The sequence below is a fragment of the Oenanthe melanoleuca genome, chromosome 17 (genome assembly GCF_029582105.1).
Source record: "Oenanthe melanoleuca isolate GR-GAL-2019-014 chromosome 17, OMel1.0, whole genome shotgun sequence".
Classification (NCBI taxonomy): Eukaryota; Metazoa; Chordata; class Aves; order Passeriformes; family Muscicapidae; genus Oenanthe; species Oenanthe melanoleuca.
Genome location: NC_079350.1, coordinates 471,197 through 495,541, shown reverse-complemented (window position 1 = coordinate 495,541; position 24,345 = coordinate 471,197). Strand labels below are relative to the sequence as shown.

General features: G+C 38.7%; 1 protein-coding gene across 9 annotated transcripts in view; it reads left to right on the top strand.

The window, feature by feature from the left end:
- The first annotated feature begins 5,352 nt into the window (after nt 1–5,352).
- Nucleotides 5,353–24,345, top strand: part of RALGPS1 (Ral GEF with PH domain and SH3 binding motif 1) — an 84,348-nt gene continuing 65,355 nt past the window's right edge. For 4 of the 9 annotated variants that reach the window (XR_008841747.1, XR_008841746.1, XM_056505375.1 and 1 more), the window contains exons 1-10: nt 5,373–5,495; nt 7,703–7,818; nt 11,939–12,009; nt 13,873–13,995; nt 15,685–15,792; nt 16,170–16,220; nt 19,112–19,195; nt 19,686–19,775; nt 21,320–21,412; nt 23,242–23,368. Coding sequence is in view for 6 of the 9 variants with exons in the window: in XM_056505375.1 (XP_056361350.1) it covers nt 13,939–13,995; nt 15,685–15,792; nt 16,170–16,220; nt 19,112–19,195; nt 19,686–19,775; nt 21,320–21,412; nt 23,242–23,368 (610 nt within the window). In the remaining 3 variants the exon portion in view is untranslated. Of the gene's footprint in view, nt 5,496–7,702; nt 7,819–11,938; nt 12,010–13,872; nt 13,996–15,684; nt 15,793–16,169; nt 16,221–19,111; nt 19,196–19,685; nt 19,776–21,319; nt 21,413–23,241; nt 23,369–24,345 lie in introns of all 9 variants that reach the window. The other 5 variants (XM_056505377.1, XR_008841748.1, XM_056505379.1 and 2 more) reach the window with 5 other exon arrangements.

Genomic DNA, 24,345 nt, shown 5'->3' with positions numbered 1-24,345 from the left:
AGCAGCACTGCACACGGGTGAGGCTCTGTCACACCTGGGGCAGGAGCAGCACTGCACACGAGTGACAGCTCTGTCACACCTGGGGCAGGAGCAGCACTGCACACGGGTGAGGCTCTGTAACACCCGGGGCAGGAGCAGCACTGGACACAGGTGACAGCTCTGTCACACCCGGGGCAGGAGCAGCACTGCACACGGGTGACAGCTCTGTCACGCCTGGGGCAGGAGCAGCACTGCACACGGGTGACAGCTCTGTCACACCTGGGGCAGGAGGCCCTTACTTGTGCAGCGTCTCATGTCTGTGCAGTTCTCAGCACAGAGCTGTTGCACATTTCATTTACAATAAATGCAGAAGTCAATGAAAAATGTGAAGAAATATTTGACAGCAAAATAAGTAATGAAATTATACAGGCTGGTTCATAATTGAGTCTCTTAATCTACCTTTTTAATTCTAGACAAATGTGAAAACAGTGACAGTGTCCTTTCCTCTAGATGCTTAACCTATTCTAATAAACTGTGAAAATAAAGGATTTTATACCTTTGCTAATGTTTCTGGTTTAAAACTATTATTTAAGTTTTCATTATCAGTTATCTCCCATATTACTTCGTTTAAACTTGTAAATACATTTAGAAAATAGCTTTGTAAATACTTACAGTGTATTAAAAGTTCAATTTGGTCTCTAAGGCCTCAAGATTGGTTCTGCTTTTTAAGTGTGAAAATCTTTCTGTAGCATAAAGGATACTGTCAGTTCACTGTCAGCAGGGTAGACTGTAGGCCTAAATTGAGAGTTCTAATGCAGTCTTCCCCAGCATAAATTCATGTTTTATGCTGAAGCCTTTGGTTTACTTTTAGACGAAACAGTGAGGCCTCTTAATATGTTTAGGCTGAATTATGGGAAGAATAACAGGAATAAAATCAAGGGCTGGGAAAATATTGAATAAGCTTTACCTTTAAATATAAATATATATATATATATATATATAATTTGAATTTTTGTATTAGTTTATTGTAATTCTTTTATTGTCATTTTTCTAAACAGGTTTCACATGAAACCATTGAAAGGGACTCAAATATGCAACACCTAATCTATTTTCCAAGGGAATTTTACCCTTGAATGGTGCTTTTTGACTGGTCAGGGTTATTTATTAAATTTTATATTTGAAAGCATTTGGGGAATTATGTAAATTCTTTATATGAATCTCTTTATTTCATGAATTGTAAATTTCATAATACTCAGTGATCAAATTGGAAGTTTAGTAAAGTCATTCAAAATGTTCAAATTTTATAATCTGTGTGCATTTTACATATATTTTATCAAGTGCCAGAATACTTGTATTTAATATTGTAGATTTAATACTACTTGCACATCCCTGTGGCAGCATTAATTTAAGTTACACAAGTTTACATTAAAGAAAAAAAAAAGCTAAACAAATAAGTAAGCCTGGAACATGTGTTCCTGTATTTCTTCAGGGGATGTGAAGCCATGTACCACTGACTGAGCAGGTTTGTTCCTGCTCCTGTAGCTCCTCCTGCTATGGCAGATCCAGAACTGCAGACTCCCATTCCCACAGGCAGGGACTCAGCCTTTGGACTCAGCCCGAGAACCTCTGGTTGTAGATCTGGTTAGAGATGGAGCTCTTGCACGGTTTTAACAGTGTTTGTTTCTGACTGAGAATTTGTATTTTTAAATAACTTTTACTTGTATGGTTATTTTTCAAGATAAATAATTGAACAGTTTGAATGACTTGACTTGGTGTCATTATCTTGCAATATAAACCGGGAACCTCACACCTCCGCACTTCATCGCCACGTGAAGTAAATGAAGCTAGCTAAGCTGATGCTGTAAGAATTAGTAACTTGCCATTAAGGATTATTTTACAGCATGAACTTTAAAATATTTATTCAAATGATATTTTACTCTTATATTCACTTTGTGTTTAGATTTGTGACATGAATATTTCTGTGCTGCTTTATTTTATTCTAATGAATTTGTTTCTTGCTTGTAAATTGCATTTTTTATGGTATAAAGTCAATCAGAATTGCTGTTTGTAAATTAAAATGCTTCTAGAGCAAATCTGTGGTGTCAGTGTCTGCATTTAGATATTTAATTACTAAGGGGCTTGCATTTCAGATGTTCTTACTGAAGTGTTACAAGAAATATTTTAATACTGATCTACCAGCTAGAAATCAAAAGTCTTTAGAGACAACTACTCTTGAAGTTTTTTCTGTTTTGCCAGCATTAATTGCTTAGTTCTGAACACGTGTTCATTTGAGTTGTGTGCTCCAAAACCTCATCCAACTTTCAGAGCAAAACAAAACACCCAGCCAGGTGGTGACAATCTAGCCATGCAGTTCCAAGGCAGGTCTGTTGAGGAGGGACACCCTGCTTCATTCCTGCAGCAGCGTTCATGTTTTATGTTCTGCCATGTCAGTAGAGCTGATGCTGCTCCCAGCAATCTAGGTACACTCTTCCTCACCCACAACTTTGAACTTCACAGGAGCAGCCCCAGTGCAGCTGTAGGCCATGCTGTCTTGACTGGCAGTGGGATTTGGAGGGACTGGAATTGAGCGGGTTAGTCCCTGAGTCCCTGTCAGAGAAGCTATTCCAGCAAAACCTCCCTTCAAATCCCCTTCATATAAGGTCTGAAAGTTCCAGGTAATGCAGAATGGGGTAAACAAGACCTGACTCTTAGGAGTGGGATAAATGTACTCTGGCACTGGTATCCAGGCCACTGAGATGATGAGGTGGAGCATCTCTGCCATGGAGATAGGCAGAGAAAGATGGGGGTGCTCACCTGGTGAAGAAAAGGCTCCAGGGAGAGCTCAGAGCCCCATCCAGGGCCTAAAGGGGCTCCAGGAGAGCTGGAGAGGGACTGGGGACAAGAGCCTGGAGTGCTGTGACAAGGGGGAATGGCTTCCTGCTGCCAGAGAGCAGGCATGGATGGGATATTGGGAAGGAATTGTTCCGGGTAGGGGAAGGGGGGACCCTGCACAGGGTGCCCAGAGAAGCTGCGGCTGCCCCATCCCTGGAAGTGTCCAAGGCCAGGTTGGATTGGGCTTGGAGCAGCCTGGTCCAGTGGAAAGTGTCTCTGCCAATTGCAGGGAGGTAAAATGAGATGACCTTTTAAATTATTCCAACCCAAATCATTCTGATTCTATGAATGTTCTGAAATACCAGAATTTTTCTCATCGTAGCTGGCACATCTGAATTCAGATATCACATTCTGAAAAACAGACCTAGAGATTGGATACTTGTTTAAAAAGTGCTATGAAACACCACTTTCAGCAAAACACAAAATAAAAAAACAAAGATTTTGTGAAAAGGTTTTATTAAGATGGCTAAGGGAAAAAAATTGGCTTAGGATAAAAAGAAGCAGTTCTGTTCACCTGATCTTTGTGAACATGCAGACAGGCCCCATTGCTTAACTTCTCGTAACACAAGCTTCTTGAGAACAGATTGAGGGGAAGGTAAAACGGCCAATAACCATGACATACGGAATTTTTACTCTTTCAGCAATAATCATGCAGAGAAATGAAGCCAAATCCCATGGATGCTACATTTCATGAACTATATGAAATAGTGTAGTACATTTGTATTGTGCATGGTTTAAGAAAAAATTAATTAAATTGAATATTAAGTCAAAAGTCAGTTGAATTATAGATAGAAAAAAAATCATTAAAATTTAGGGAAATTATACAGCTGATGACATTGTCTTAAATAACATTACTTGTCTTTTCCACCAGAGGGTGCTGGCTGATTTTTAAAAGTATGTTATGTAGGGGTCATTTAAGGCACTGTACATAGCAGAAGCCTAAAATAGGAACAAAAAAAAAGTCTCCAGTCCTCATTATGACACCTTCAAGAGGAGCAGGTGCTGGGTGATTGCACTGTTAGCAGAGCAGTGTTTATACCCAGGATTTCAGAGGCTGTCCTGCTGTGCTGCATGAGGCAGTGAACACCACCATTTTACAGTACTTTAATTATCACTTTGGTAACTCTGACACAATCTCATAGTCATTCAAATAAGAAGTTAACTAGTTTTCAGATACTTTTTTTCCAAATTCCTATAGAAATACCAGTAATCAAGGTATATTTTTCACAGACTGTAGCCTATGGACTGCTGTTTTAATGTCCTGGCACAGTGATACAGGACAGAGAAGAAAAATGTTGCCAGTGAATTCTGTACTTTCCCTCTAGTGGGACCTGATGCTATAAGTATTAGAGGAAAATGTGTTGTTTGGCAGTATACCAATAGGATAAACTCAGAATAGTCTATTAAATGATTGGAGATTCATATGAAATTAATTTTTTTTAGCTTCTCTGAGGGGGAGGGAAATCTAGGGAAAATACCTTCTGTATAGTGCCTTTGGTTTTGATAATTTTTTGGTGGTGTGAGCATCAGGACTCGTAAGCAGATCTCAAATCTATGTTAAAAGTTATTTTAATAGTTTATACTCAAATTGATTTTTTCTGCTCTGAAAAGCACACTCATACACATTTAGTTGTGATGTCTGAATATGTTTAAACTGCTCTGAATTTGATAGGCACTGAAAACATTTAGTAACCAGGTGATTGGAAAGACACCTTCTAAATATATTCTGGGTATCATGCAGTATCTCAAAGTTTCCTCTGCATACCCTCAGCAGTTCTCTAACATGCAAACCTGCAGGCCAGCCTGATGGGCTGGGTGGAATCCTGCATGTAGCTCCCAGTCCACAGAGCCAGTGTTCCTGTAGTGGTGCCCACACACACATGCTGAACGCTGCTTTTAGAGAAGATGTCAGTCAGAGAAAGGTGCACCATCCTTCTGCCTCGTAGCTTCAAGTAGCACTTTCAAATACCAAGAAGTCCACAAAGCTCTGTTTGACTGCCTTGGAAGAACACACACGGTCACTGCCCTGCAGCATCATTACCCGGACACGTAACCTGACAGCAGTTTTAGTCTGGAGATTCCAAGAGGTTCGTCGGTGCACCGGGAAGGAGGCACAGCCCTTGCTGCAGCGAGGGGAGGCGAACGAACGGCACTTCAGGGACGGTGCTCCGGCTGCTCGGGGCCAGAACCCGCTGTTCGGGGCCGGGCCGCGGCCGGGAGGGACTCCGGGGCTGTTCGGAAGTTCTGCCCGGACCATTCGGCTCTCTCCGGCCCGGATCCCCGGCTCTCATCTCCGGTTCGCCCGGCTCGGATCCCGCGCTCCCGCCGCCCTCACGGAGCCGCGTGCGCAGCCGCGCTGCGACCGCCAGGGGGCGCGGGCGGGGAGGGCGCGGCCAAGGACGGCGCAGCAGCACCTGCGCTCGCGCGCTCCCGCCCCGCCCGCGCCCATTGGCGCGCCCTCCCGCCGGGGGAGGCGGTTGGCTGGCGCGCGCGTCAGTCCGCGCGCCCGCGCCCCGCCCCGCGGTCCCAGCCCGGCCGGGCCTCGTCCTCGGCGGCGCTGAGGGCGCCTCCTTCGCACCGGGAGGGCTCGTGGGCGTTGCTGGGGGGCACCGAGCCCCGAACAGGTGAGCCGCGGACGGGCCCCCCGTGCCGGCACAAAACATGGGACCGGCCGCCACAGCCGCTCTTCCATCTGCCATCTCCGCTCCGGGCGTGCATTGCGGGCGGAGCTCTGCGGCGACGGGCCCGGACGGGCGCCCACCCTCCGGAGGCCGGAGGCTGGCAGCCCCCCGAGGCCAGCGCGGGGCTCTCCGCATCGCCGGCCGCCTCCGGCGCGGGGCGCGGCAGGTGCGCGGGAGGCGGGCATGGCGCCGGGCTCGGCGGGGCCGGGCGGCGCTTCCCCGCTCCGCCAGCGCCCGAGCGGCCCCGCGGCCTCTCGGAGCGGCGCCGGGCCTTGTCCCCGGGGCCCTGCCCGCCTGCGGGGCGCTCCCCCGAGGCGGGGCGGGCACGAGCAGCTGGCGCTGCGAGTGCAGACGGCGGGAGCAGCGTTGCTGCGGGTGTGGGGTGTAGCGGGAGCAGATGGAAGGCACCCAGGGTTGGCCACGTCCTCCTGTGTGTTTAGGAATAAATTTGAAAATTATATTGGCATATCATGTGGATGAAACCGTGCGGGTCTTGTTAAGAGCCTTGACTGCGATCTGTTTTCAAGTCACTTCAGACAGTTTTTGGTCTAGCTTCTGCAGGCTTATGTCAGCCTGGGGCGTTGCATGTAGTAGGAAGAAGGAATGGATGTTGAAATTCTTGGTTATAGAAGTACATCATGCCTTTTGTCTGTGGTTTGTTGTTCTGAACCCAACAAAATGGAGCATATGTATTCTTGTCATACTAATTACTGAAAAAATTGAAATACCTTGGTGTCTCTGAAATACAGAAGGCTATTACTTGCCTCAGAAACCTTATCTATGAATGTTGCAATCTGTCTTTTATGTCCAGATTTGATAGGTAATTTTTTCCTTGTTGACCATTCATGCCATGGCTAGTAGATGTTCTTCATGTCTGTCAAGAACAAGAAGCTGCTGTAAAGGGCAGAACTTCACACACTTGTTTGTTTTTCGTTTGTTTTCCATCCTGGGTATCACCTGATGTAGCACCAATTTGAAGAAGAATAATTACAAAGCACTTTCAAAGCAAGTTAATTTATTTGTTTTTCTGTTTATTTGTTTTATTTTAATGGAGGAAAGACATCTAGAAGTTCAGGCACGTGGTAATTACAGGGTTTTCCATTTACTAAAATGCCACATGGTGCAGGACAGACATCAGGCATCGTGTCTGTAATTTGACTGAAATACTTAAGTGGATGCTAACCCATTTTTAACTTGTCATTTTGATTCTTCTATGGACTAGGATGATTTGCTCATGTAAGGACTGCCTACTGGATGAGTTTTGGGTGTGTCAAAAGAATACTACTTTTCCAGCAAAAGAGAGCTTTCTTTGATGCCAGTAGGAATTATATGTAGTTATAATCCAGAAGATAGACTTTTTGAAGGTGGAGGTTCCCTAGTGATAGAAGGAAAATAGAGACTGTAGTAAAGGCACAGTTGTAACTAACACCAATTGATCTGCAGTGATTTTTACCTTTGTCAAAGCAATATGGGCTTTAATGGGATTTTCATGTCAATCTATAGGAAAGAAGCTGTCTTTGAGATTATTTCCTTCTCATTTGATGTATAATTTTATTAAATATTAGGTTTTATGAAAGTTGCTATAAGACAAAAGAGGAGAAGAGAGAAGGGCTATACCTAATATAAATATTACCAAAATGAGTTACCTAAGCAGTATTTTTCTCAGGTTTGTTTCGAATCATGTTTGGTGGAAGAGCTATGGTTTTATTTGCTGATACAGAGATAAAAGAATTACTGTATTTGGGGTTCTGTCCATTTTGTTTTGTTTAGTTAAGCCTAAATGGTATGAGGATGGAGTAGCATTTACAGTTCATAAAGCACCTTGAAAGAAGTGAAACCAATACACAGTGCGTCTTGGCTTGGACCTTGTGTTGATTGACAGAGTCAGGGAGAGTTGCAAGCACACATTTGGAGTATATTTAGCTACGAAATTTGTAATCCATTGCTCTTCCCTCTGTGATGTAGATGTAGTTATTTTGTGTTTGGGAATTTGGCACATACCGATGAAACTAGAATGGGGAGCTAACAATGAAAGTTGTGAGGGAGAGATAAGAACAAAAATACCAGAGTGCATGTTTCAGGTGACGAGTGCCCAGTTTAAGAAGAATTGAGTTGTAAAATAAATGTAACCTATTTCTTGATATTTACAGGAATGTTATGTTTTTAAACAAGCGGTCAAACTGCTGAAAAGCCAGAGCTAGACCCAGCAATGGACTAACGAGGTGTGCAGCAAGATGGGTTGAGAGCACAGTTGCCTTATTCCACCGTGAGTACACAATTTTATTTAAACTTGCAGGTGTTTCATATTTTCACTTACATTTGATAACCAGAGATGACAGGAGTGTCTGTCGATTCTCTTCTGGTTAGAGAAGTAGAGTTGTAGTAGTGTTCTACTATAATTTACAGATATATGTTTCTTTTCCTGTAGCAGTTTCATGAAGACTCTCTTTAAGTATAACTGCCCTAAACATATATCTTGGTCTTCTAAGTTATTCAAGTTTAAAGACTTACTTGAAGGGTAATGACTTTTGAAGGAGGACTTCTGCAGGAGAGAGCACTGCAGCTCCATCTTGATACGGAACCTTGATGTAAAGATTTCCAGAGACTGATAAAATTCGAGTCTATGCAAAGTCCTTCAAATGATTTCCAATTATGAGAAACCCATATTGTATTTCTTAATTTGTTTAAGGAGCCAGATGGAGATCTTGCTGCTATCTTTACATAGTAGAATTTCACTTTATTGTATTTCTTTGGCTTATACAAATAATTTTGATCATAATGAAGTAATGGTGCAAATAGAAGAATGGAGAGAAGAAAACACTTAAGAGTAAATTTGTAAATATAATCAACGGTCATTAGAGTGAGCACAGTAATCAGTGGATATAGTAAAGATGTGGGGCATAGTCAGAAGAAGAGCATTGGACAAGCCAGTATTGTCACCTTCCTAGTCTGTCATGGTTTTAGCAGCTGAGGATCCTGTGAGATTTGAAATAATTTCGTTATGAAATTTTGCATACAGCTCTTAAACTAGAAAACTGAGACATTGCATTCATTATAATTTTGAAAAATAAGACAACCTTATTTTTATTCAGCTTGTGGAATGTTAGCTTGCCTTTTTGGTGTAGTGACTGCTACAGATGTCTTTGTATTCAGGTTGCTCTAGGACACTTACTTTGAAAAGCTGGAATTTTAATTGTTGTAGGGCAGCTTAGTGACAGCAAAGGGACCAATGGCAGTCTAGTGTAACATGGGGCTAGTCAAGTAAAGCGTGTCATCAATGCATTAGGTGTTGTTTTTAATGTACTGTTAGATATAATTCAACTCAGTTGTGTATTCATAAAACTCAAGAGTGTAGGACTTGGATTTGTTTCTTAAACTTGAAGTTGTTTCTTAAAATCGTGACAGCAGCTGTTTCCCTGCTCACAGTGAAACTCACTTGAGTACATGCACTGGAAGGGTGGAAGCAGGAGAGTTGAGAGAATTTTAGAAAGAGGAGTCACCTTTGAATGTGTTTATTCCTGAATTAGACTTGATCCATTGGCTACTACTGGGATGTGATGTAAGATTCAGGTTTTTTCAGCCTGTTTACTCAGAGGCAGTGCATGTTATTGAGGATTAGTTATTTACTTGAGTGATTTCAATTTATGGTTAGCTGAATTAATCCACAGCCCCATTTTATTTTTGTTACCTTTTAATTATTTATCATTAGCTATATAGTAAGAAGTTTCTCAGAAAAGGATGAGCATGAAACTGCTGAATTGTTCATAGTGTATTTTATCTATAGGTGGTACTGTTGCCTAAAGCACAGTGAAATATATTAGGGACTTCCTGGTGAAATGGATACTGAAAATACACAAGTGTTTGCTTTGGAAGATTTTTAAAAAGCTATCACATTTCTATGGTAGTCTTCTGTAGCCTAATTGCTTTGTTCTTAATAAACTCTTCATAGGCAATTATTATTTAAATCCAGGCTTTCAAATACTCTATAATTTTTCATGCTGTACAAAATGTCCACCAAGATCTAATGTTTAATTACTTCAGAGGTACTTTTTGAAATAAAGAGATTTTTCATATAAAGCATTATGACTATTAACAGAGCTCAACTGTCCAGTCTCATATCTGTGTTTCTACATGAAGTCTGTCATAAAAGGGCTCAGAGTGGCATACAGATAAAGTTGTTTGCTGGAGAAGGTGGGGTTCATATGGGTAATTTCTATGATTACGCTAGGAGATACGATCCTTTTCCCCTCCCCTTTGCAGGACACATATGTGAGGGGATGAGAACTGGGGTTTGAGAGATGATGCTTACTGGGTGGGGAACAAATGAAGTTACATGGTGTTTGTACTTTTGGGAAAGGATGCTGTCAAAAATTAAATGGTCTTGCCTCAGTGTTCCTCTGTGCTTTTGAGGTTTGTGTTTTTCTAGGTTAGCAAGTATCCACGTGGCACTCAGTAGCTGCTCCTTTGAAAGATGAAAATAAATTCTCCTCTACAAATCCTTCCAGGACTGTATGATCTGTCACTGCAATGACAAACAGTTTCTAAATTGTGCAAGCTCCAAAAGGTTTTGAAATCCTTTTGAATTTACTTTTTTGTTTGTTTTAATTAAAGTTATGATACTGACCTAGAAGAACCCTAGCGAGAGGGGGAGAAAAGGTATGTAAACATGTAGGTATGGAGAACAACCAGTGAGTGCATCAATTTAGATACTGTGATGGTATATTTTTTTTGCCTTTTTTACCAATAGAACAAAAAGATGGGACTTCTCCCCAGCCTTAAGAGGGCTGTAGCTGCGCATTATGTAGATGGTGATACAAGTTTCACATCAGTGACTGCAAGCACAGGGCAAAAATATAACCCTGTTACTGTTTCATTGTGTTTTCTTAAGAAGACCCTTTTCTTCCAGTAGTTAGCTGTGCTGACATACTTAGATTTCTACTCTATGCCCACAGCATCTGAGTATGACTTTGATCATGGTTCATCAAGGAAAGGAAGGCTCTAGTGGTGAACATCTTGAAGAATAGTTTAGGAATGAAGAAAATAAAAATCAATGCAATGATGCAAAGCAGTTCAGAACTGAATATGAGCTTTATATGGTGTGTCGTAAATGTGTCTTTAGGCTGGGTGTTGCCACTGGAGGGAGTGTAGTAGTATATTGTTGGCCTTGCTGAAGGTAAAAAGCAAGACTTTTTAGGTAGTCTTCATTCCCTTATCTTGATGAATGCCAGTTAACCATTCTGATGTGTGATACCAGATTCTGGAAGGCATATCCTCTGAGGAGCAGCTGAGGGCTTTTTGATTATCTAATTGGGAGAAAAGGGGGCTGAGCAGCAGCCTCATTGCTCTCTGTGATCTTTCCTGCCCGGAATCCAGGGGCAGGACGTACAGGAGTGGTTCCAAGTTGCAGCACGGGAGGTTCAGACTGAACATCAGTAAGCATTTCTTGAGTTGAGAGGGTGGTCAAATACTGGAATAGGCTGCCTACGGGGTGGTTGGTGCCCATGCCTGTCAGTGTTTAAAAGCCTTTGAACAATGCCCTTAATAGACAATTCCTTTAACATCTGGTCATCCCTGAAGTGGTTGGGCAGTGAGATTAGATGTTCATTGCATGCTGCTTCCAACTGGAACTAATCTGTTTTAAATTTATTTTAAAAAACCTCCAAACGCTGCTGGTTATTTCGGTTGGTTCTAACCAAGTGTATCAGTGCCCAGGTAGGGCCCTGGTGCACTTTAATGGTTTTCACTGAACCAGTTAGTCCAGCTAATTTAAGCTTAAGAAAGAACATTTATCTTTTGCTTGAACGTTGAAGTATATTTTCTTATAATCACATTGCAGCTCTCAGTTCATGATTCAGTGGTATTAGGAAAACCATGATCAACTAATGAAAACAGTAAGTAAATGTTTTTTGGAATCAGCTAAGCCAGTCGACTTGTGGAGTCGGGAATGGCTTAATTAGGGCTGGTAAGAAGCATATATTGCTCAGTGTTTTTCCCTTTGATGAAAAAATCAATGAGAGCAACAGTCATCAGTGGTTGCTGACATGGTTATTTTTGTATTTGCTGAAAGCAATGTGAACAGTCAGTAACTTCCTCAGATTGCTGTGCTAGCATTCAGAAATTAGAGCATAGGGACTTTGTTGGCCAGAAGTGGTTTTCTGTGCTTAAGTTTCTTGAGACTTGGGTAACTAGTACTGAGACTGAACTTACAGGCACTTTGACTGCATTGTGTGCATATAACTAACAGCAATACCAAATTTGCATTTTACTTTCAGAGAATGTTGCTTCTGTGGCATAGTTAACAAGATTTGACAAATGTAAAATAACATCTCTGAGGTTTACTTCTGTGCTTGGTTTTGATGGTGGCATTTTTGTTTTTTTTTTTCCAGTTCTTTGCTTCAGAGAGCACTATCTAAATGGGTTTGTCAAGTTGGCGAGGAAGAACAGACAACCTCTGGTGGTATGTATGTTTGCATCCTGATTTATCCACTTTACTTCTGGCAGCCTGTGAAGGAGATTTGCTGCAGTGTGCCTGTGAGCCCTCTATGTAAACAGATAAGGTGTTTTCTTAGTTTTGATTTTTAGCACTGTTTGTGTAATTAATAATTTTAATGATTATCCTGAGCAAGCTGAAAGAAATTGGAAGAATCAAAAGGTATGAAAATAAGTTTTGTGTCATTTTAATGACTTTTTACCTTTTATTGCCAACATTTTGGGCCTTTGGTAATTTTTAGACTTTCAGAAGTTTCTTTTTAATCTTGTTGCTATGAAATATGGCAAGTGCAGGGGAGTATAATTTTTCATATCTTTCTCTATGTTGTCTGACAGCCTCTTCATACTGTGGGCTTAGCATTAGCTCCAGGGTTACTTTGTGTGCAGAGTGATGCTTTCTGCAGGTCGGGAAACACTTCAAATGATTGAATGGACTTGACTTAAGAGGATAACTGCTTCCCATGACTTTCATGAAGGTAGCAAAACAAGTGGGTGTACAGAGAAGTATTTTTCCAGAGATAATCTTGGAGAAATCTTTGCACATATGAAGAAGCAGGGCATTTTTAATGCTTGTGTTATATTTGAAATGTTTTGGGAAGGCGGGGTAAGGCAAGGGGAATCTATTTTGATCCTGTCTAGAATGAAAGTTTCTAGCCTTGCAAGATTTATATATAATCCTGAATGTTGAAAGGCAAAAGTATATGAGTGCTTTTGGCTTTATGTATTAAAGCATTTTTGTCTCACTTTGACATAATGAACATTAAAACTTGTTGTAAAACAGAACTTGGGTGCGATACAAGTTCACATATGGGATTTTTCTTTCCCATTTCACAGCATTATTGATTCCTCATGCCCTGGAGAATCTATTCAGAAAGGCAGGGATGGAGGACACAAGAATATTTTTGTGGCCTTAATGTAAATGCCACATGTTAAAAAAATCACTTCTACAGAATTACTTTCCACTTCCGGATTGTAAGGACTATTAAGAAGGACAACTCCAGACCTAGAAATACTTAGCAGCCTGTTAGTGCTCAAAATGAGTTAACTTTAAAAGGAGAAAAGATAAAAGAAATTGAATCTTGCCTTGTTGAGCAGAGAAGATTTTGGCATTATTTGAAGCCAATTTAGTGTTGTAGTCTTGTTTCGTGCAAGATATTGGGGAGAATTGTTTCTTTTTGAAGGAATGAGAAGTGGATGCCTCATCTTTCTAAAGGGAGTAAAATAAGAGGTTATTTTTATTCTTAGCTGTTTGGTTTTTCAGAATTTTTCTGTTGGGGGAAGCAATGCAAGGACACAGAGGGAGGTGTGGCAGTATCCCTTGCTGCACATAAGAGCAGCTACAGATTTTGCTGCAAGAGTCCATGTACAGGAATTGATGCAGTGCTGCCATGGGCCCATCCATGTGTGCTGTGGGGAACAGTGACACAGCCATGCTGTTTTCTCACTTCAAGAGAGTCAGAGCTTGAGCTGACTTGCTGCCTCTGTAAGCAGTTTGTGGTAACTTGCAGTTTCTGAGACTTTGTCTTGCCTAGGAGGGACTTGACATAAAACCTAATTCAACATAAATGACAAATCTTCCTTCTCCTGAATTTCTTGAGTTGAGTGGAGGTAAGGGTTAGGACTTGGCATGACTTCAGCAATATTCAGTTGTACTCCTTCACAGTTGGTAGCTGGAAAAGAAAAGAGCATCCGTCTCCTAAGATAATCTTGTTTCTTAAGTCCTTTGGTCCAAGGAAGGAAGATGAAATATCTTGTATTGCTGGGTTATTTTCTGTGTGCGTTTTAGTTTTTTAATAAATTTTATTTATTCCACAAATAATTTGCTTTGCAGGAGTTTCTGTTTTCTGTTTTCAACAAGTGCTGGCTGAGGTGAAACTTCCTGCATCTTGTGAGGAGCATGTATAAAAGGAATGAGCTCATGGCCAATGTGATGGTCACCTCCGCCACTCCAGAGGTACAGTTCCTTGGGTTTTATTAGCTTCTGTATCAAAATGGAAATTTTGGCTTCATTCAACTTTCACAGACTCCCTTTCCACTACTAGTCAAATACCACACCATTTGTAAGAAAAAGAATTAACATGGCAAGAGAGAAATGGTAGAACACTCCCTGGTTCTTGATGTTCACAGCCACGTTTTTTTGTTGTTGTTGATTACTCATTTTGTTTAGTTTTATGTAGCATTTTTGACCTGCTACTCTAAGTCAGAGCAGCCATGTATTATTAGTGAGTTCAGAGCAATGTTATATACCATCAGAATGGAGTCAGCAGAAATAGAAACCAGAAATGTCCAGCCGCATTTTTTTCTTTTTCTTTTTTTTTTCTTTTTAATTTACTAGTCTGCTAGTCAGAAAGTGCTCAAAGATTTTGTTCATTTTAATGCTTGTATCCTTTGGAGACCAGGCAGCTTTTCTGTGCTCCTTCCAAGACTACCTGGTTCTCTGTTGAGCTGCTGTGCCCAGCTAACAGCCTGCTTGTTGCTCCATGACAGTCAGCAGAACACTACTTGGGAATTAGCTGGTAGGGTTTTTCTAGGTTTTTGCTTTAATTTAATATTATGATGAAATATTATTAATCAGCTACAGTAAAGCTTGTCCTGTAAAGCATACATTTTAAATGTGGGATTGGAGGAAACTCTTTTTCAGCTTTGGGATGCAGTAATATTGCATATGTATTTTGAAGCTGGGTGCACCATGGATTTATAAAGGAGCATATTAATAATCTGTTGCATATTTTCTCTTTTGCTTTTCCAAACTTAATCAAACCTGTTGATGACCCTTTTCAGTTTTTCATTGCCAGGTTTTCTGTTTAGCCACATTAAATAAATGAAGATCCATAGTTTTCAGTTAAGGCTACAGGATTTACCAGGTTGTTGAATATATAATGAACATCACTTTTCTATATGTAATTCACTTCAGATTCACATATTTTCAGTGCTTGTAACAACTGCCTTGTAACTAATAATTTATCATTGCAAGGACAGTTTCTGTGCTGGACCTTAATGTCTTTAGAGTGAAGAACAACATCAAAAATCTTTTGGAAGTCCAACAAGACTGTTTTAATCTCTATCCTTTACTCACTGCCCTCAGTAGATACTGAGGCAGTGCTCCTCTTTCTGAATGCTGACTTGGCACTTTCCTGATACAAATTAACTGTCTGCCTTTCTACTGTTTCCCCTTTTATTATCTTCTCAGGCTTGACCAGTACAAATATCAGGCTTTCCTAATCCATAGTCTGAAGGTTAAATTTCAGAATGTGTCCATTTTCCCTTTGTTATAATGTTGTGGATAGAGCAGGCTGATTTGGATCTACCCAGTCTTTGTGCATTTAATTTTAAGAATCCTATCCTTCAAAATCTCAACACATTTCCTTTTGTGTGATAGCTCTTTCATTTAGTCTGTGATTTTAAAAATGGCTTGCTAAAGCTGAAAATTTCATAGAGCTAAAATTTTGCTACTGTAGTTTTTGCAGAAGGAAATTGGGAGCACTTGTGAATGGCATAAAACTAAATTTGATAATTTGGTGTCAGAAACTTCTTGAAGTTCACACTTTTTCTTGTCATTACTTAGTATTTTTACACATTTATTTCCTGATTTTGAGATTAAATTCATCATTCTGCAGATAAGCCTACTATTTTTTCTTTGTAGGGTAGTAGCAGCTCAGATTCTCTGGAAGGGCGAAGTTCAGATTATGCCAATAAAAGCTATGATGCAGTTGTATTTGATGTGTTGAAAGTAACTCCTGAGGAGTTTGCTGTAAGTAGAAATGTTATTTTTGCGTTTAAGCTTTTATAATATTCAAGGCTTGCAGAGTACTAAAAAATACATGAAATCTTTTTTCTTAAAAAAAAACTATTTTAAATAAACTTCCAGTGTTCTTGAAAACAAATTTCTTACTTTATCAACTTCAATAAAATAAGCCTGTCTTGGGATTTAATAATTTACTACTGACCTGACACAGCATATTTGTTGTACTATATCAAACCATTTGTACTTTTTGAAGTCTTTTAGGAGACCCTAGCATAGGTTTGTTCTGGTTGGTGAGGGATATGTGTGGTTACTGAAGGGCAGATGGAAATATGCTGTTGTTAGCTCTTCATATTATATGATGTAACATTCTGTCTTCATTGCAGAGCCAGATAACGTTGATGGATATGCCAGTTTTTAAAGCTATACAGCCTGAGGTAGGTTTTCTTAAACCATCTGCTTACATTTGGAATTCAGTGCCTGAAGAAATGTGACAATTCCAGTAGTGCTCTTTTGTTCAAAAATGGCCACCTTCTTGTACCACACTAATATTTTTCTAGGTATATTCCCTGTTAGCACTGTGAGTCTGTAATCCAGCATGAGTTACTTGGATTTGTCATCTGTTGGCAAAGGAGATGACTGTGCTTTTCTGGAAGTCTTGTCTTGCTTTGAGTGGAGTGTTTCTTCAGGATAAGTTTATCAAGTGTGAAAATTCTCTATTCTCCCTTCTGCTGCTGTTTTTCAGTTCCTGTCAGATTTCAGACTCATGCCTCTGGCCATAATCTCAGTTTTAGGCTGCATAAGCTTGATAAGCTTTTTAATTTTTATGATTGCTTTTAAGATTCAAAATAATAAATGCTGGGAATAAATCAGCCCAAACCCTTAAAAGTTAGTGTATTGTCTTTTAAGATTTTAACCTTTTAAGAAAGACATAGAAGGGAACTTGAGGCCTTTTGAGGAAAAGCAATCAGAGTTAACACAGACATTTGAAAATCAGTAATAGGAACTTAAGAAATGAAGAATAAAAGGAGTTGTCAGAATATTACAAACTTGCGTAAAAGTGTGATAAATTTATTTACTGCAAAAGGTACAAGAATCACATGACTCCTGCTTCAGGTGTTTTAATATAAGAACATATACTTGTAATCCACTGTGAGTTGTTATCATATTGTCCCACAATTGGAATGTCATGGTTCTATGAAGGTCATCTTCTGCCCCCTCATAATGTTAGCAGAACTGAATTTCTGGCGACATCAGTAGGGACAGTTAAGTTCAGAAGATTTTTAGTGGAAGCTCTAGCCAGCTAATTTGCTTACTAACAAAACAAGTCATCATTTATTACAATAGTTCAGAGAGATGAGTAGACTTTTATTTTGAGAGACAAATTTTTGATTTCCTTCCTGTACTATCGGTTGTCTGTCCTTCCTGTCAGATAATTTTTTTCCCCTCAATAACACCAAGACAATTTTATAGCTGTAAACACTTTCATGCTTTTGAAATTACGTATGTGCTCCAGGCAGTTAGGGAGACTTTTCTTTCCTGTGGGAAAAAAATATCAAATGAGTAATGCAATAAGAAATTAGCAATACCCATAGAAAAATCTGCTAATAAGTTTTTTTCAATCTGTACAAATTTTTACACAGATACTTTTCCATGAGGAAGTTTTGTTTAGACAAATATCAGAACAAAACAGAGAAGGTTTTTTAGTCCAATTACCTTGGTAGTGTTATACTCTGAGATGAGCGAACTAAAAAATAAATACAAGACTGTAGATGTTGATTTTTAAAGTGAATTTTACATTTACTTTAGTTACTATGAAACCTGTATAGAATTTTATAGCAAAAAATATCCCAAGACAATTGATTTACTGTTCTTCTTTTCCTTTTTTCTTGCTTCATTTTGTGTTTTGGAGATGAAATTTCCTGAAGTGCTGCTCTGCCAAATAGTTGTAACTCACTAAAGAGTGATCAGAGGGAAAACTTGTATTTTCAGCTTATGCTAGGATATAGGTCTTTGACTATGTAGCAGTCACCATGAGCTATTAGTTATTAATTGTCCTTTCTGATTTTCATTTATTGGAATTGTTAATATAGTTTGTTTGCCAAAAATGAACTGTTTCTATCCTGAAACTCTGCCAGCTGTAGGACTAGGTTTTAAGGCAAGAAATAGTCTGTGTAGTATTTGTTATGAACCTGCCCCTTGCTGTTAGGTAAATTATTAGACTAAGAACATTAACATTTTCTGGTTGAAATTTAAGGTTTTATTCTTTTAACATGGCCTTATGCATGGATGGAAATACCTAAGATTTTAGAGTTTTGGTTGCTAAGTCTTATCTCACAGACACAAACATCCTTTAAGCATGGTATTTGCTGAGGCTTTTCCCTGCTTTTTAGCTATTACTGTAAAACACATCTGCATTTTACTTTGCAGACTTTAGAAAGAGAATATCTAGTTAACAAGTCTTTGTTCTCCAGCAGAAATAATTATGCTTACATTTTAGATTTTTATGTAACTTTATTTAGATTTTTTCCAAGTACTGAAATTGCAATCTCCACAAATTTCAGGGTTTGCACGCTTGATGGGAATATTTTCTGTGACTGTGAACATTGAGCAGACTGCCAGCATCTTTCCATATCAAAAAAAAGAGAGATGAAGTATAATTGTAGAACACAGTATATGGTAGCCGTATTAAAAAAATCAGCAGGGGCATTTTGAATCACTCACGTTTATCAACCTTCCTGTTCAGTCTGAATTTTAAACCTAGTCAGATGCTTTTGTCATACACAGGATTTTCCATTGTTACTCACTAGCCCTCTTACAACTGCCTGATATCCTTGGGCTGCTGACCTCTTTCACTTTTCTGACAAAGGGGAATTTTGCTGCCCCAAGTAGAGTGTCTGAGATTTTTTTCCCACATAAACATATGATTTCTAGTGTCGTAGGACATGGACTGTTCATGTGGAGAATCTGTGTCCTGACAGATGCAAATTGGCATTTTTGTCTGCAGAAGTTACAGTGCTGGAGATGAGGATTCAAATTCTGTTCAGAGCTGGAAGTGCTTTCCCTGCTGCTCGCACAGGCTGTACAGATCTCCAGAGTGTGTTCCATTTATCAGCATTACAAAGTGCTTTTCAAAGGCAGAATTCTCTTTGGCTGACTCTGCCTTTTCATATGAAGGTGTCTAAAATTAATAGTGTACATTTGGAAAGTTGAACAACATTTTGATTGAAACTGAGACTTGTGGTTCTAAAAACAGAAGAGTGATTTAGAACTAGTGTTAAGGAGAATTCATTTCTGTTTTTAAGGCAATTTTTAATGTGTTTCCTAGGAACTAGCCAGCTGTGGATGGAATAAGAAAGAAAAACACACCCTCGCTCCAAATATTGTTGCCTTTACTAGAAGGTTTAACCAGGTATATAATTTGATTGTTGTCATGAACAGGTACTGTTTGACAGTTGTCTTGGAGTATAAAGTTAAACAGAACTACTCATGTGAATTAAAACCTATTTTTCCAAATAAGGATTAAGATTTTTAAATAACAGCCCGTTTTCAATTGTTTTGTCCACATTTTCATGTTGTTCCTCTAGACCATTTGTTCCTAATTAATAGTTCTTAATTTGTTTTGCTATGGTGCAACATTAGCAATTTTGTTCCTTTTTTTTCTGGGTTTCACTTGCTCATTCAGTTATTTTGTGTTGTCTCACTTGTCTACCTATTTTGGTGGTAACGCTTCAGGGCAATTGCAGTGATACAGATGAGAATTCATGGGGGCAGAAATAGTTTGTTTCCTTACCCTGTTTTCCTCCTGGAGCATTGTGAGAGTTTGCAGATATTTCTTCTGATAGGCTAATAAAGTCCATTTTTTTTGTAATAAATTAAAGTTGTATGTGTTTACTTCATAGGTCAGTTTTTGGGTTGTACGAGAAATATTAACAGCACAGACCTTAAAAATAAGGGCAGAAATACTGAGCCATTTTGTGAAAATAGCTAAAGTAAGTGCAAATTTCTTACACTATCATTCAAAACCTTAATTCCTTCTTGTTTGTTTCTGCACTACTTTTGTGAGCCCTTGTTGGATTGCAGAGAGGCTGACAGTTCTGTTTGAGCACATCTGCTCCGTTGTACCTCATGAGTGAGATAAAGGCATGAGAGCTGTTCTGTTCTGCGGGGGCAGTGTGCCTTACAAGTTCAAAAGTGATTTGGATTGTTGGTGGCCAACTGTGTGTCGACAACATCAAATGTTGTAAATTGGTCTGGTTTTTATCTCCCACCAAATTTTCAAATTTGACTTTTATGAAAAGAAATTCATTGCTTCTGAAATAGCTATTGTGAGACTTGTATTTCTGCTTGCAATATGGAGTTGCTGGTATAAAGCACTGCTGATAAAGCTCAGTTATTTTAATGAGTTTGAGCACTGCGTCTTACTCTCAACTTTAAAACAAACAAATTTAAAAATATTTATCTCTTTCATGACCTGAAATTCTGTGGTCATTGTCAAAGTCCCAAGTGCTAATTTTGTATGTGTGAAATTGTGTATGTGTGTAGGTAATTAAAATAATACTTTCCATGTAGTACAAAGCCATTTTTGTCTTGTGCATATTTCCAATCAATTTATTTTGCAGTTTTGTACTTTTAGAAGAAAATTTATCTGGGTAAGTTACTGGCACAAAAAAATAGTCCAAGTAATAGGAGAATGTTCAGCTTGGAGGTCTTAGGTTGTTCTCAGAAATAAGCATTGTGGTGTTTTGTTGAGGTTTTTATAGCCTGCACAAAGGGGAACACTGCTCTCTTTCCTTCTCTTGCTTTTTTACTTTTCCTGCTTTTTCCCTCCATAAAGTCCAGATCTTCCTTAAATGCTTCTGAGCAGCGAGTAAATGGATCACTTGAGGATGAATCCAGCCTCTTTTTAAGCTTTACAAAGAAGCTACATGACAGCAATTCTCATTTTTCTATCTTACATTTTTGTGCTTGTTGTAGCAAGCATTATCATCTTGACAGCTTTATTCCAAAGTATTGTCTGCCTGAGATCAGTGTTTTGAGTAATTGTCAAAACACAGGGTTAATTTAAAGTATATAGAAGTGAGGTAAATTTTTCCTATAAAACAGATTACAAAGGCTAAAGTCTTGTTAATTCTGAGAGGGTTGGCAGCATCTTTGTGTAATGTTTTTGCTTGATTAAATCTTCAGTTTCCAAAATTACATGGATTTTCAAGAACAATGCATCAAATACTTTTTTGCTATTTTCTGTTCCAGAAGGAATAGCCTTAGAAAATAACAGACTGAAATCAAATGCTGTTTGTGTTCTCGAAACTGAAATGCCTATTATATTGATGGGTATACTTGTAAAATTGGCAACTTTTAAAGTCGTCTTAAGAATCTTGCACATGACAGCATTGGATACTATTTTGTCTGCAGTCATTGAGGAAAACTTTGTATTTTATTAATGATAAAAGTCATGGGTTATTAATGCAACTTTGATATTAATCAACCTGCGTCCCTTTCCAGTGTTCTAAAAGCTATTATTCCCTTTTTTCAGAAGCTTCTGGAGCTGAATAATCTTCATTCCCTTATGTCTGTGGTTTCAGCATTGCAAAGTGCACCTATCTTCAGGCTGACCAAAACTTGGGCTGTAAGTGTTGCCTTGACCCTTGTCCATTCTGTTTTGTTTGATTTCTGAGGTTCTTCGTCGTATTGAAAACTCTGCAGGAAGATGCTTTTGTGTTCTTATTTTTATAGTACTGTGGTAGAAGTAGTGGTCTGTAACATGTTTTGTGAAAAGTTGAGTTTCAGCTGCATTTATTTTCCTGTAAATTTCCTGTTTTCCTGTGTGTTCTAGAAGCCACTGATCATATGCTCAAGAAGACTTTTCTTGATAAGTAATCTTATAACAGCCTTGTACAGAACATGTATCAGTGTCCCCTTATCCAAACATAGTTTATTGTTTAATGCATTACCTAAAAGGAAGGAAAAGGCATGTTATAAATATACAAGCATTAATTTTGTGATTGTGTGATGCCTTTCAATTTTTATGTATTTTAGAAATTAAAATCATTGATAATTCTATTTTCAGAAACTCAGTCTCTGGAAGGCAGAATTTCTTAGGAAAACTTAGAGTAAATTTAAATATTTCTTTAAAGCGGAATTCACAATTATAAGTTACTACTCTGTATAATAGTTAACTATACAAAGGTTTGGGTAATTGTCATCAATTAAGTATTCCACACACCATGGGTCACATTGAATGTTCAGAGCTTATAAATAAAGATGACTGTACATATATCTTAGATAAGTTTATTAGGCTTTTAAAATGCTTGCAACTATTTTATTATTTAATTGCTCTGAATAAGGTTATAGTCTAATAAAACAGTAAGTGCCTGATATTTTGAGAAGCTTGATGAAACTGGAAATAAATAGGGAAAATTGCTCATGTATGAAATTAAGTATGTGACTAATTTGACTTAGACCTAAAGAAGTGTCAGGCTCTTTGTAGGCACAGGAGTTCAGAAATATAATACATTGCAGTGGGAGGGCCTCAAGCAATTCTCAGTGCTGCTAAAAAGAAAGCAGCAAAATTATTCTGATATACTCATTTTTATCCTTTATATATTATTCTTTTATGAACAGCTAGACTTACAAGCTAAGTAGTAGAACAACTGGAATTTTCCAGAGAAAAAGCTGTATGAAGGAATGTGCTATGGAGCAGCTGTCTGTTGTCAGAAAGGACACCTGCAGGAAGCCAGTGTACAGTGCCATAATTCTCCACCCACTCCAACTCAATTGGCTTTTAAAACCATCTTAAAAATATTGCTGGGGTTTCTTAAACCAGCTAAAACAGGAAATGTGTTCTTATAGCTACAGTTGTGTATTTTATATTTACTTTTCAGTTCCCTGTGACTACAGTTTTTCATTCCTAAATGTTTTTCTGGTTTTCTGTAATAAATCTAATAAATAGAAAACATGGATTTAATATCGTAATAATTTACTTTCCATATACTTTTTTTCTGAGAAGTTTTGTTATACTTTTAATAAGATACTGTTGAAATGGCACAGTTTGCATTTATTTAGAGCATTTTCCATTGCTGTTTTTACTTTTACATTCAGAGGATTTTTAGCAACTCTTCTAAGTTATGAGAATGTTGGTAACTGTATTATAACATTTTTTCTCTAAAAATTTAATATTGCTGAGGTTATTCAAAACTCACGTAACAAATGTGAGTCACTGACAAATTAGTAAGAAATAATGTTGTGGTTTTTCATAGCTTAAGACAGACTGAATTGCCTTTTTTTTTAAAAACAGGTAGAATGTTTTCAAACATTGTGCTACTTTGAATGATGATGATATATTTAAGCTTAACTAGACTATGCTTTCTTTTACACTGGACAAGTCAACAAGTTATTAATTGTTAGTTTTGTGTGAATTTGTCTTTGAAAATTTTATGATCTCTGTTTTCTCTGTAGCTTTTGAATCGGAAAGACAAGACAACCTTTGAGAAGTTAGACTATTTACTGTCTAAGGAAGATAATTATAAAAGGACACGAGAGTACATCAGAAGCTTAAAAATGGTTCCTACAATTCCATATTTAGGTGAGTGTGAACAATTACCTTATTTATATGTAGCTCCTTGACAGATGAGTGCTCATGTTGGGCACCTGAAGAGCACTGTATATGTAGAAGAATGGTTCGCTTCATTTCATATTTGGAAAAATTAGGTCAGGCTCAGATTTTGAGGCTATACATATGTTTACTTACTTTTGGAAGGAGTTTTTCTCTCAGGTGCTGAATAAATGTATGTTTAATTCAATGCGCAGATGTAGTAAAAGGGAGACCTACAGTTAAAATGCTGTCCAGTCTTGATATTGTCTCCTTTTCTTTTGTGACATGCATCAACTAGGCATTTGATGAATTGGTTTTTTGGTCAGTTTTTCACCTGGAAATACTTCTGCACAAAGGTTATTGTTAATGAAAGTAGTCCAATATAATGAACTCTTTCCTGGTTTTATTAGTGGTTTAGTCAGACACTAAACTGCAGCTGAAAAGAATAAATGTTTTTAAATTGCCAACTCTGGATCAGGAACTCAAGGATTCTGCTTAGCCTTCGTGGGCCAGAGTTGCCATCTTCATATCATGCCAACCCCTAATGCCTCGGTGGATTTATCTTCCATGAGCACTTGCACTCTCCCTTTAAACACATGGAAGCTTGCATGCACAGCACCCAGCTGGCAGGATTTCTTCAACTCTGTCCGGTACCACCACACTGTTTTGCTTGAATTGAACATGGTAATTTTTACCTTGTTCCTTACACAGCTTGAGGCTACTCCTGACATTATGGACTTCAGTCATTATCTGTTGCCTTCACAGTAAATCTTCAATTACCTCTCTTTCAAAAGGCAGAGTCCTTGGATTACTTGATCATACCTTGTTCAGATGCCACTTGGCATCATCCTTGACAGCCAGCCTGGGCAGTGTTTCAGTCCCATATCCTTTTCTTAGGGGAAGAGGGTGCACATGAAGTGTGCTGATCTTGAGCCAGTCTCTTTGAGACTTTGAACCCTCCTGCATAT